The sequence below is a fragment of the Nerophis ophidion genome, linkage group LG22, assembly GCF_033978795.1.
Source record: "Nerophis ophidion isolate RoL-2023_Sa linkage group LG22, RoL_Noph_v1.0, whole genome shotgun sequence".
NCBI classification, from domain to species: domain Eukaryota; kingdom Metazoa; phylum Chordata; class Actinopteri; order Syngnathiformes; family Syngnathidae; genus Nerophis; species Nerophis ophidion.
In genome coordinates this window covers 16,095,501-16,109,177 of record NC_084632.1, presented here as the reverse complement: position 1 = coordinate 16,109,177, position 13,677 = coordinate 16,095,501, and the positions used below count along the sequence as shown (strand labels likewise).

At 37.8% G+C, this 13,677-nt stretch overlaps 1 protein-coding gene across 10 annotated transcripts in view; it reads left to right on the top strand.

Moving 5' to 3' along the window:
* Positions 1-13,677, top strand: part of ptprsa (protein tyrosine phosphatase receptor type Sa) — a 701,781-nt gene that overhangs the window by 663,601 nt on the left and 24,503 nt on the right. For all 10 annotated transcript variants that reach the window (XM_061883335.1, XM_061883337.1, XM_061883336.1 and 7 more), the window contains one exon: positions 12,272-12,426. In XM_061883335.1, coding sequence (XP_061739319.1) covers positions 12,272-12,426 — 155 coding nt within the window. The remainder of the gene's footprint in view (positions 1-12,271; positions 12,427-13,677) is intronic.

Sequence of the window (13,677 nt, the reverse complement as noted above, 5' to 3'; positions counted from 1 at the left end):
CGAAGCCGCAGCAGGACAGAAGCTCCGCTGATCTCCGGTAAAAGGCGACTTATTACAACAATTTTCTCACCGAAAACTGCCGGTTGACATTTAGTCGGGATCCATGTTTGCTTAACCGCTCTGATGCATAGTAAAGCTTCACCTCCGGGAATTTTAAACAAGGAAACACTGTGTGTTTGTGTGGCTAAAGACTAAAGCTTCCCACCTCTATCTTTCTACTTTGACTTCTCCATTATTAATTGAAAAAATTGCAAAAGATTCAGCAAATCAGATGTCCAAAATACTGTGTAATTGTGAAAAGAGACGACTTTTAGCCGTAAGTGGTGCTGAGCTGATATGTCCCCTCCAACCAATAACGTCACAAATACGCGTCATCATTCCGCGACGTTTTCAACAGGAAACTACGCGGGAAATTAAAAATTGTAATTTAGTAAACTAAAAAGGCCGTATTGGCATGTGTTGCAATGTTAATATTTCATCATTAATGTATAAACTATCAGACTGTGTGGTCGGTAGTAGTGGCTTTCAGTAGGCCTTTAAAGTGCGGTAGTGGGAACAAATGTGGGATAAAAATAAATTACACAAGAGGTAATAAAGATAAAACTAAGAATTGAAATAAACATACTACTATCCAATAACAATAAAAGCAATCCTGTACAATATACAAAACGCTACAAAATACTGTATACCTGAACACCTAAACCAGTGGCTTTATTGAACTTTTTTCACCAAATACCACCGTAGAAAACACTTGGCTCTCCAAGTACCACCATAATGACCAACAGTAAAATACAGTACCATGGTAGGCAGAAGTATTCATTAAAAACAAGTCAATGGTTATATTTAACAGGTACATTTAACATTGTTGGCCACTGTAAAATTACACACATTTTGAACAGTAACACTGTGTTTGGATATTTAAAAATGTAAAATTTTGTTTTCGCTATTTCCTTCAACACTACTAATCATGCAGACTTCATGAGACACAACAAAGACTACTTTGGGGACAAGTGATGATCCTGAATCTTATTTTACTGAGTATAAGGACATTGAGCTACAAGTTTTTGAAGCTGTGTGATAAACACTAAGCATCATGTAACAGTATTGCTATGGCCTGAACAAGCAATACAAACTACAAACATAATAAAGCAATCACTCACTGTACAATTTCTGCTCTGACTGGAATTGACTGATGGGATGTTTATATCTTTCAGCACAAGATGTGTGTTCCCTGTTTAGATGATGAATTAATCATAAATCTCACTCCTCGAATAAAGATACAGGTTTAAATAACGAATCAAAATGTTTACATTACACCAATATAGACATTATTGGTGAGAATTATTTTGAAATATTGATAATAATCTAATTTGACACAAGATGTTGCCTTTTCTGCATTCATTATCTTTGTAAAGATAGTGCCTAAAAGTCTTCAGTAGATTGAGGCGCTTAATAAAACTTCACTAGGTGAGTGCATGCACATTTTACGTGAATATGTGTGGATGACTCTGCTCGGTGATGTCATTAGGGCTTCAATAAATACTGCCAAGAAAGCTGATTTTTAATCTGATTCTAAGAGGGCAGAGTGGGAAATCTGCAAACAAAATTAATTACAACTGCAAATCAGGTCTCATCGTTCGAACGTCACATCTCTACTCAGTATGTTGATAGCTGCATATGCTATTCAGCTCTCTGTGATCACTGCGTCGCTAAAAGTAGTTCCTCGGCGTTAGTTCTTAGAATAACGATATCTCTAATACTTGGTTACTATGCAGGTCGCAACATCTAAATGGTGTATTGTTGGCGGTTTTTGGATGGCGGACTTCCATTTGCTACATTGTTAGCCATTGAGAAGGCGCATGTTACAAAAAAAAAAGAAAAATTGTGTGTTAGGAATGGTGAGTGATTAGCTAAACTCCATGAAATAGTGCAGTTCCTGTAGGAGTTCTAAAGCCGTGACACGCAGGATGGGCTTAGACACTTGTTTGTTTGTGCCTGCTTACTAACGAGTACACACACACACAACACAAAACCATCTACTGTATGTCACGAAAATAGATTTTAACATATGAAAGCGTAATGGTTCAGCTTTGTTGTTTTGAGGATAAATCTCATCAGGCGTTATAATTACCGTATTTTCCGGTTTAATGAGCGCAGATTTATACGTTGTGAAATGAGTTATGTACTCAGAAATCCATCCATCCATCCATTTCCTACCGCATCCTATCTCAGTTACAATCGGGCGGAAGGCGGGGGTACACCCTGGACAAGTCGCCACCTCATCGCAGGGCCTTACTCAGAAATATTCTATATATGTATATATGTATATATTTATATATATATACATATATATATATATATATATATATATATATATATATATATGTATATATATATATATATATATATATATATATATATATATATATATATGTATATATATATATATATATATATATATATATATATATATATATATGCTACTGGGTCCATGACGATGACGTTTGTTTTGTTTGATCACCGTTTTACTGCCATGTTACAAGCAGTGAAGAAATGTTTAGAATTAAGTTCATGAATCCAGCTGGATCTTTATTACAATCCCCAAAGAGGGCACTTTAAGTTGATGATTACTTCTATGTGTAGAAATATTTATTTATGAATGAATCACTTGTTTATTTTTCAACAAGTTTTCAGTTATTTTTATATCTTTTTTTTCCAAATAGTTCAAGAAAGACCACTACAAATGAGCAATATTTTTGCACTGTTATACAATTTAATAAATCAGAAACTGATGACATAGTGCTGTATTTTACTTCTTTATCTTTTTTTTTCAACCAAAAATGTTTTTCTCTGATTAGGGGGTACTTGAATTAAAAAAAATGTTCACAGGCGGTACATCACTGAAAAAAGGTTGAGAACCACTGGGCTAGAGGACTGAAGGGCACTACACTGCTGATAAATGGAAGGACACTGCAGCGCCTGCAGTAAGCAAACCTGTCCAAAATATGGCGCCATAGCACAAACAAACACATTTTCAATGTTTTTTCTTTTTTTTTGAAAACTAGGTTTATTTTTCCCCTCAAGCGAATAAAACTCCATAAATTAGCCACTCCGCCTTATATGCCGCAGGGGTCAAAGAGTTGGAAACTAATAGCGGCTTATAGTCCAGAATATACGGTGGTAAAGAAGATGTAGAGAAGCTAAACCAAATTGTCGATGGTATAGAGTCAAACCACCATAAGGCAGAAAGAAGGGGAAAGTGCTGTACAAACCACACGGGCGGGGTAGTTTGTTCAAGAGGATTAGGTCTGTGGGAATTGAAGAGTGCAGCGTATACAAGAAGAGTGTGTGTGTAGGTTGTTTGATTAAGGTTAGAAAAAAAACCTTACAATCTGCGCGAGTATAGGACTAAAACAGAACCAAGGCCACATGGTGCTGTTTAAGTGTTTACCTATTTGTACGACTAAATGCTTGTGTGCACGGTGATAATAAAACACACATCTACTCGCGAGCCACTCAAGTATTTAATCACACAATTTGACACGCTATGTGGGCCCTCAGGTTGTGTGTTAAAATGTCCTGTTTTTATTTCCCGGCTCATTGTGTTGTTGTCTTTGTCGCTCCCCTTTTTTTTTTTTAATCCTCCCGCTGAGGCAAAACGTATCGCAGATGAAAGACAAAAAGGGCCCGAAAGAAAGGGAACATGCGAAGCGTCTCTCAACATGACACGTGCAAAACGTTAGGCGTATGCAAATGAGGGCGATAGAATCGCTATATTGAGTGGTGCAGGAAAAACATCGGCAGCTGAGATTACAAATAGGACTCTCTTGGATTTGATTATATTATGGCCATCATTCAGTGCGTTTCTTGTAAATCAGTCTCCATCTGCATTCACACGTGGAAAAAGCCCTAATGGATGATACATAGTGAATACATGAATAGATGAATGTTTGCGATGCCATTTTAATATCATTTCAGGCGTCAGACGCATAATAAAAAATCTTTAGACTATATTCTATATTTTAAATGGAACAATGTGTTGTGTATTCATGACATTATGTGTGCATCAGAGGGTATTTTAGGTCATGATTTGAAACACCGAAGACACAAAAAGTCACAAGGGATGGGTATCTTTCACATTTGAATTACCGTATTTTTCGGATTGTAAATCGCAGTTTTTTTTTTCATAGTGCGACTTATACTCTGGAGCGATTTATTTGTGAAATTATTAACACATTACCGTAAAATATCAAATACTATTATTTAGAAGCGACACCGAGGAAGAAGATTTCATCGGATTTAGCGATTAGGAGTGACAGATTGTTTGGTAAACGTATAGCATGTTCTATATGTTATAGTTATTTGAATGACTTTTACCATAATATGTTACGTTAACATACCAGGCACCTTCTCAGTTTGTTATTTATGTGTCTTATATCATACACTTATTCAGCCTGTTGTTCATTACTCTTTAGTTATTTTAAATTGTCTTTCAAATGTCTATTCTTGGTGTTGGATTTTATCAAATAAATGTCCCCAAAAAATGCGATTTATACTCTAGTGCAGTGGACCCCAACCTTTTTGTAGCTGCGGACCGGTCAACGCTTGATAATTTGTCCCGCGGCCCGGGTATGGGGGGGGGGGATTTTTTATTTATTTTCATTTTTTTTTTCTCCTTTGTCATGAAAAAGGGAGGTTTTTGTCATGAAAAATTGTTTTTTTTGGGTTGGTGCACTAATTGTAAGTGTATCTTGTGTGTTTTATGTTGATTTAATAACAAAAAAAATGTAATTAAAAAATAAATTTAAAAATTCTTCTGCGGCCCGGTAGCAATTGAGCTCGGTGGTTGGGGACCACTGCTCTTGTGCGACTTATATATGTTTTTTTCCTTCTTTATTATGCATTTTTCGGCCGGTGCGATTTATACTCCGGAGCGATTTATAATCCGAAAAATTTGGTAATACAATACCAATATCCCCATACTTGTATTCATGTGGTAATAATTGTATTTTTTGTTAAACAATAAAATAGTTTTTATTCAAGTTGATAATAAATGGGCATCCATTTGCTAGATCTTGTGTTTTTTTTAAATTCTGAGTCTCATTTGCACATATTTTTGTTTAACAATGAAGTAGTTTTTAAACAAAAAAAACTAAAAAAATATGTGCAAATGAGACTCCGAATTTAGAAAAAAAATGTTTTGTTTAACAATAAAGTAGTTTTTTTTTTTTTGTTTTTTTTGTTTTTTTAGACCTTCACGGTGGTAGAGGGGTTAGTGCGTCTGCCTCACAATACGAAGGTCCTGCCGTCCTGGGTTCAACCCCAGGCTCAGGATCTTTCTGTGTGGAGTTTGCATGTCCTCTCCGTGAATGCGTGGGTTCCCTCCGGGTACTCCGGCTTCCTCCCACTTCCAAAGACATGCACCTGGGGATAGGTTGATTGGCAACACTAAATTGGCCCTAGTGTGTGAGTGTTGTCTGTCTATCTGTGCTGGCCCTGCGATGAGGTGGCGACTTGTCCAGGGTGTACCCCGCCTTCCGCCCAATTGTAGCTGAGATAGGCGCCAGCGCCCCCCGCGACCCCAAAAGGGAATAAGCAGTAGAAAATGGATCGATGGATGGATAAAAAACTCTTCTGCGGCCCTGTAGCAATTGAGCTCGGTGGTTGGGGACCACTGCTCTAGTGCGACTTATATATGTTTTTTTCCTTCTTTATTATGCATTTTTCGGCCGGTGCGATTTATACTCCGGAGCGATTTATCCATCCATCCATCCATCCATCCATCATCTTCCGCTTATCCGAGGTCGGGTCGCGGGGGGCAGCAGTCTAAGCAGGGAAGCCCAGAGCGATTTATAATCCGAAAAATTTGGTAATGCAATACCAATATCCCCATACTTGTATTCATGTGGTAATAATTGTATTTTTTGTTAAACAATAAAATAGTTTTTATTCAAGCTGATAATAAATGGCCGTCCATTTGCTCGATCTTGTGTTTTTTCAAAATTCTGAGTCTCATTTGCACATATTTTTGTTTAACAATAAAGTAGTTTTTATACAAGCTGATAATAAATGGGCTGTTCAGTAGCTAGATCTTGTTTTTTTTAACATTTCTGAGTCTTATTTGCACATATGCATTCATTTAATTTTGTCACAGTTCCCTTGCCGCAGTTAAGAAGTAGTCTTTGCCATTAAGTTCAATGCACTAGTTTGTCTTTGTTGAGTCGTTGTTGTGTGTTTATACTGTAAGTCAGTGGTTCTCAAATGGTGGTACGCGTACCACTGGGGGTACTTGAAGGTATGCGAAGGGGTACGTGAGATTTTTTTTTAAATATTCTAAAAATAGCAATAATTCAAAAATCCTTTATAAATTTATTTATTAAATAATACATCAACAAAATATGAATGTACGTTCATAAAATGTGAAAAGAAATGCAACAATACAATATTCAATGTTGACAGCTAGATTTTTTTGTGGACATGTTCCATAAATATTGATGTTAAAGATATCTTTAAATTGATGATTACTTCTTTGTGTAGAAATCTTTATTCATAATTGATCTCGCGGCTTTTGTCACGGTTGCCGTGGTTAAATTTGAGCCCTGCTAACGGAATTACTTTTTAATCAACGTTATTAATTTGTGTGTTACTTCAAATAACTGGCGTAATGCAGTTGAGATAAGTTTCATATGAGAGCAGTCTTCACCGGACCGAACAGCAGGACAGGTGTAGCAATGACATTATTACCTGACACGAATCACTTGTTTATTTTTCAACAAGTTTTTAGTTATTTTTATATTTTGTATTTCCAAATAGTTCACGAAAGTCTACCACAAATGAGAAATATTTTACACTGTTATACAATTCAATAAATCAGAAACTTATGACATAATGCTGTAGTTTACTTCTTTATCTCTTTTTTTCAACCAAAAATGCTTTGCTCTGATTAGGGGGTACTTGAATTAAAAAAAAAATTTCACAGGGGGTACATCACTGAAAAAATGTTGAGAACCACTGCTGTAAGTAGTGTACTTCTTACACAGAAGCGGATTAATTGTAATATGCATCTTAGTTGTAGTTTTGATTACCAAATTTGGAGGTGTTGAAATTGCCATGTAAAAACGCTTATGCTAACCAGTAGCATGTATATGGCATATCCAATCAGCATTGAGCTAGTACATTTTTAAAGTGGAGCCTTTACTTTGAAGTGCTTTTCATCAGGAATTTTTGCTGTGTTGGGATGAAAAAATGCAGAATTACTTTGTGGCTGTTCGTTGAGACGACTGTGAATACGCTTGTTTGTCCGCCAAGTATTTGACTCGGTGCTTAGTCTCCAACCGGACTTGACGTCACGCACAACAAAAGGTATCGAAATATGGTACAGTTTCTTTTTATGTCAATCAGTTATTCCGACAAGAGTTTGGTTAGGAGGAATATTAAAGGATTGAATTCCGTACCCATCCCTAAGGCCAACATTATTCGGGAGAGTGACGCAAAACTAATTCTTTATTTTTACCAAAGTAAAAATATGGAACTTGAAGCAGAAAAATGTCACCTAGTTGACGGATCTGCATTATGAGTTTTCTATGGCACTCATCAAATCAATCAATCATCAATCAATGTTTATTTACATAGCCCTAAATCACAAGTGTCTCAAAGGGCTGCACAAGCCACAACAACATCCGCGGTACAGAGCCCACGTAAGGGCGAGGAAAAACTCACCCCAGTTTTCCTTGCTCATCGAAGGCGGACACTTTCCATTCCCCTCTCCATTATGTCTCCTGCTTGCCCTTTGCTAGAGGTTTTTTCCTGGTTTCTTACTAACCCCCAACCCAAGGAGTTTAGTTTGGGACTTGCTTTCTTTTCCTCCTTTTCCCCCCCATTTTTACCATTTTCCCTCATTTTATTGGGCACCGCCCTAGCGACTTCCCGTCAGCATTCCTGTTCTGTCACCCAGTACAATATATGTCTGCTCCTGTGCTGAAAATGTAATTTTGTTGTACTTTTTAAGTGCAATGACAATGAAGTGCGATCCTATCTTAGAAGTTACAGCTTTAGAAAAAGAGGTGACTTAATGGTGCACATTCTTTCTTTTCTTAATGGCGGAGACTCATTGTCACCATAGCGATACAGAATTGTACTAAGCACCAACACTACTGTTTTCCAAGTCGCATTAATTTGAATTTCCAGTGGTGGCTAAAACTCAAACTCATGAAACCCATTAAAAATAAATAAACGTTCACATCACGTATGGTGATGGTTTGACATCCAAACGACTGTCTAGACCAGGTCTTGGCAATTATTTTGACTCAGGGGGCCACATTTAGAGAAAAAAATGTGTCTGGTGGGCCGGTATATCTATTTTTAGGAACACTAATATAAAACCTCACAAAAAATGTCTGACTGAATACTAAAAACATTATGACCGCATTAAAAACGGAATGGATTTTTTACATTTTTCTATTAACGATAAAACACTGAATATTGACAAAATATGAATGTCACACCCCCTTTCTATTGACATATTTTACAATTTAGTGAAACGCAACAAAAATGCAACAAACAGTAAAATATGAACGCGAAGGGTACACAATAAACCCACCTACAATCTGATACATCTGATATTTGCTGAATTCCCCCCAGGGATCAAAAAAGTACTTTCTATTCTATTCTATATATCACTAAGCTTTAGAACTTTGTTGTGAAAATCTCTTTCCGCGTCTGTGGAAATGCATCCCACCCACACTGCTTGGTGCCTCGTCTGAGCTGCTGTGATGTAGATTACCAAAGTAACTAATTAGTTGACCATAGTAACTAATTAGATTACCATAGTAACTAATTCGATGACCATAGTAACTGGTATAACTGTGACGGCTGGTTGGCATAGCGATGCTGGATTTGTTCCTCCGTGGATGCGTCGGCATGAACACAGCAAGAGGTAAGATATGAAGATTAATTTAAGTAACAAAAACAGGCTAAGAACATAAACATTGGAGCTAAACAGAGAAAACAAACACAAGGCGCTAGCATGGGGGCTAGGAATAACAAACAGAAAAACTATACTTGGCACGAAGGCACAAAAAAGGGAAAACAAACCATTTAGCATGAGAGCTAAGAATAACAACGGCGTAGCGTGTAAGCTAGCGAGAAAGTACATAAAGCAGTCGTCACTGTTGCATGAAAGCAAACTAGGAACCCAGACAGTACTAATAAAAGGGCCGAGTTTAAATAAGGGAGTAATCACAAGTAACAGGTGTGCGGGAACAGAGAGTAGCAGGTGAAACTAATAAACAACCATGATGAACGACTAAAACTGGAAATAAGAAGGTCAGACGGAGAGTGACACACAAAATGGAAACAAAACAACAATCAGTGAATATCCAAGCAGCGGATCGCAACAATATCATCCATAAGCGCAGATTCCAGCCATCGAAATACTTTGTATAGTTCAAGACTTATGGTAGTTTGAAACATCACTACACATCATAATGGTAGCTACACTTTCCATCGTAAAGATCTAAAAAAAATTATTTGGGAATGTCCAGCGGGCCAGATTGAAAAACTCAATCTTAATTTGCCTATGTCTAGTCTAGGCAGAGACCAAGTCCTTTTGTTTTCCACATAAAATGGAGACAGTTTCCTTACTCAGCAGTGAGTTACATAACAACAATCGTGAGGAAGTTAACACCTGGCTAACACGAGGATTATTCCCTTCCAGAATCACAATGAGGTGTTTCGTTGTGAAAACATCGCTTTGAAGTGCTCTGTTCTCTCACCATTTAAGAAGACTTAACAAGGTTATCAGACAATCTCACACCAAATTGCTTAGATTGACTTTTTGTCCAGTGGGTTTGACGGCCTGTCAGTTTTTATTTTCTATTTTTAACCATCCAATCCCTACCTCCCGCTCTGATAGACTTCTATTCATGCTCCTTAAACCCTTACCGTGCCATCCTCCCCCAACACTCGCCCATCGAATTGGACTATTGATCGCATCACAGGATTATCCTATTCAACACGGTGTCTCGGACAAGACGCGTGTCATGCCAAAAGTACCATTGATTAGTGTCAGGAGGAGCCGCTACTCACCAACCAGGAGAGAACATTGGGAAGACCAAGATCGATCTCTTTTCGACAGCATTTAAAAATCCTTGTTTGTCCTACCATGTGGAAGAACGGACAAAAGTCTTTTGTAATTCAACAACTCTTATTGGTACTAAATGCATAATACGGACGAACCTCAGTTTGTGTTCAGAGTCTGTTCTAAAAGGTTAGACGAAGACTGAACCGTACAAAAATGTAATACATTTATAATGTTAATCCAATTTGCAATATGCCATGTACAATGTTCCTTATTGTCTTCTTTATCAAAAGTGATGGTACTTTATATAGCCCCATTGTGAGTTACTTAGCAATACTCTGTAACAAAAGCAGAGTCACCGAGATCTGGGCAAGCTTTAAGTCCAAATTTTACTTTTCATTGAAATACAAATCATACGACAAGTGGGGTGTACAAAAACCAAGGTGCCACTCACCGTCTGTAGAAATTCCATTAGTGCATCAAAGTTAAAAATGTATGCTTTTGACTTAAATAGGACAGTTTATTCTATCCACCAAGAAACTCGATCATTTTGATACCCACCACAGAATGGACAACTTCTCAACTGATCTTTCTATCTAACACAATGTCCCCACCTTTCTAACTTTTGTTGTACTTTGTGATTGGCATCGATTTTTGACTAAAATTAGCTGAACACTCTAATTTCGGAATAGTCTCAACATTTTTGATAACATTATTACCGCCTGACAGGTGATCTGCAATTTGATATGAAAATACCAAAGTACTTAAAGGGGAACATTATCACAATTTCAGAAGGGTTAAAACCAATAAAAATCAGTTCCCAGTGGCTTATTTTATTTTTCGAATTTTTTTTCAAAATGTTACCCGTCCCGGAATATCCCTAAAAAGAGCTTTAAAGTGCTTGATTTTCGCTATTTGCTTAAGCCACTGTCCATTTCCCTGTGACGTCACATAGCGATTCCAATACAAACAATGGCTAACACAGCAAGATATAGCGACATTAGCTCGGATTTAGACTCGGATTTCAGCGGCTTAAGCGATTCAACAAATTACGCATGTATTGAAACAGATGGTTGGAGTGTGGAGGCAAATAGCGAAAACGAAATTGAAAAAGAAACTGAAACTATTGAGCGAATGGCTATTGACGCAATTCGGCCATCTTTGCGTTAGCATCGCCGGTAAAATGTGCAGACCAACCGATCAGGACTTTCGCATTGACACTGGATCAACTTAAATCCGTCGATTGGTAAGTGTTTGTTTTGCATTAAATGTGGGTGGAAGGAAACGCTGGATGTAAATATAGTTTCAAATCTACATACATGTAGCCTAAATAGCATGTTAGCATTGATTAGCTGGCAGTCATGCCGCGACCAAATATGTCTGATTAGCACATAAGTCAGTAACATCAACAACACTCACATTTGTGATTTCGTTGACTTTATCGTTGGGAATGCATCTGCTTTGAGTGTCGCAGGATATCCAGACATTCTTGTCATATCTGTGCCATCTCCGACGTAGCATCGCCGGTAAAAAACAAATGAGGGACTTTCGCATCTCTTGACACTGGAGCAACTTAAATCCGTCGATTGCTAAGTGTTTGTTTGGCATTAAATGTGAATGGGGGAAAGGCCAGATGTAAATATAGCTACAAATGAGGCGTAATGCTGCAATATGTACACAACTAGCCTAAATATCATGTTAGCATTGATCAGCATGCCGTGCTAATCGATGCACATTCTACGTAGATCAATTTGAATCCGTCCATGATCATGTTGTTACACCCTCCGACAACACACAGACGAGGCATGAGGTCTCCAAGGTACCGGAAAACAGTCCAAAAAACGGAAAATAACAGAGCTGATTCGACTCGATGCGTCTGATGTGTAGGGAAAAATGGCGTTGACATCACGTTCTGACGTCGTCGCTCAGAGAGGCATAAACAGAAAGGCGTTTAATTCGCCAAAATTCACCCATTTAGAGTTCGGAAATCGGTTAAAAAGATATATGGTCTTTTTTCTGCAACATCAAAGTGTATATTGACGCTTACATAGGTCTGGTGATAATGTTCCCCTTTAAAGGGGTCTCACCCTATATTTGCAACTTTTCAGACTTCTTGTTCTACATGATGTGGAAGTGCTATATAATGAAGTTAGTTTGTTTTTGAAGTTATCCCTGCTGTCCCTGTTTCTGCAGGATGGCCAATCCAGGACAGTAAGGCAGTTCCAGTTCACCGACTGGCCGGAGCAAGGCGTTCCCAAATCTGGGGAGGGCTTTATCGATTTCATCGGCCAGGTGCATAAAACCAAGGAGCAGTTTGGACAGGATGGGCCGATCTCTGTTCACTGCAGGTAAGAGCACTCTCCCCTTGATCACACATACCCAACATGAACCCTTGATTTGCATTGATTAGAAAGATTTGAATTATTTAATGCTCTCTCGAAGCGACTATTAACCGCATATCATGACTCGCCGAAGTTCCTTTTCTAAAAGCAATCTGAGGTTTTATGTAACCAACAGTATTAAATCATGTCTTCATAGCCGACCGCCTCTTGTGGTGTGGCCCTCGCAGATCCACCACTCTCTTTCTTTCTGCCACGGCAGTACTTTGGACCTCCACAGGCCCATCTCTTCCATAATTGATACGGCTGAAATGTAGTGTGGCATTTGCAAAGAGGAGGCACATGAAATAAAGCAGCCATTCTTTTTGTTTTTATGATCCATGATGGATTCTGATACCTGGGGTGTCGATTCCAAGGTAACCTACATCATTAACTAGCCACGCCGGTTGGGCAGAAACTGATATACGCTTGTGGTTATGAGTCCAGAGCTCAGATTAGTCATATTTAGCCATAGACCCTGAGCAGCCTCTATCTTCTCGCTTTTTTAGCTTGTTTTTTTTTTCCTGAAAAAATATACTGAGAACCAGCATCCACTGCAGTGAATTGATTAACGTGGACCCCGATTTAAACAAGTTGAAAAACTTATTCGGGTGTTACCATTTAGTGGTCAATTGTACGGAATATGTACCGTACTGTGCAATCTACTAATAAAAGTATCAATCAATCAATCAATCAATTTATAATCGGGCTATTCACTCCAAAATACAACCTGACTGGACTTTACATGAAACGGTTTGCAATTTTTTTTTTAATGAACAAAAATGCATAATTTTAAAATGTATTTTCCCCTTCAACACCTCGCTTTGACAATAATATTGTATTTGTTTCCGAATATTAGGGTCTTTTTTTCAGGTTATTTGAAATAATGCAAGTGAGTTACAACCTGTGATTAACCGTTTAAATTCAAAAGTGTGATTAATCTTATTTTAAAAATGTATCATTTAACAGCACACATTTACAATAAAATTAAATATTCTAAAATAAATATATTTTGTAATAAAAAGAATGTAATTTTAAAACATGTATTCCCTTCAAACTCGCTGGGTTTTCCTGTATGACATTGCGACATGCTTGTCCAAAAACTGGGGTCTTTTTTCAATTGAATTGTAATCATCCATCCATCCATTTTGTACCGATTGTCCCTTTTGGGGGTGTGGGGGTTGCTGCAGCCTATCTCAGATGCATTTGGGCAGAAGGCGG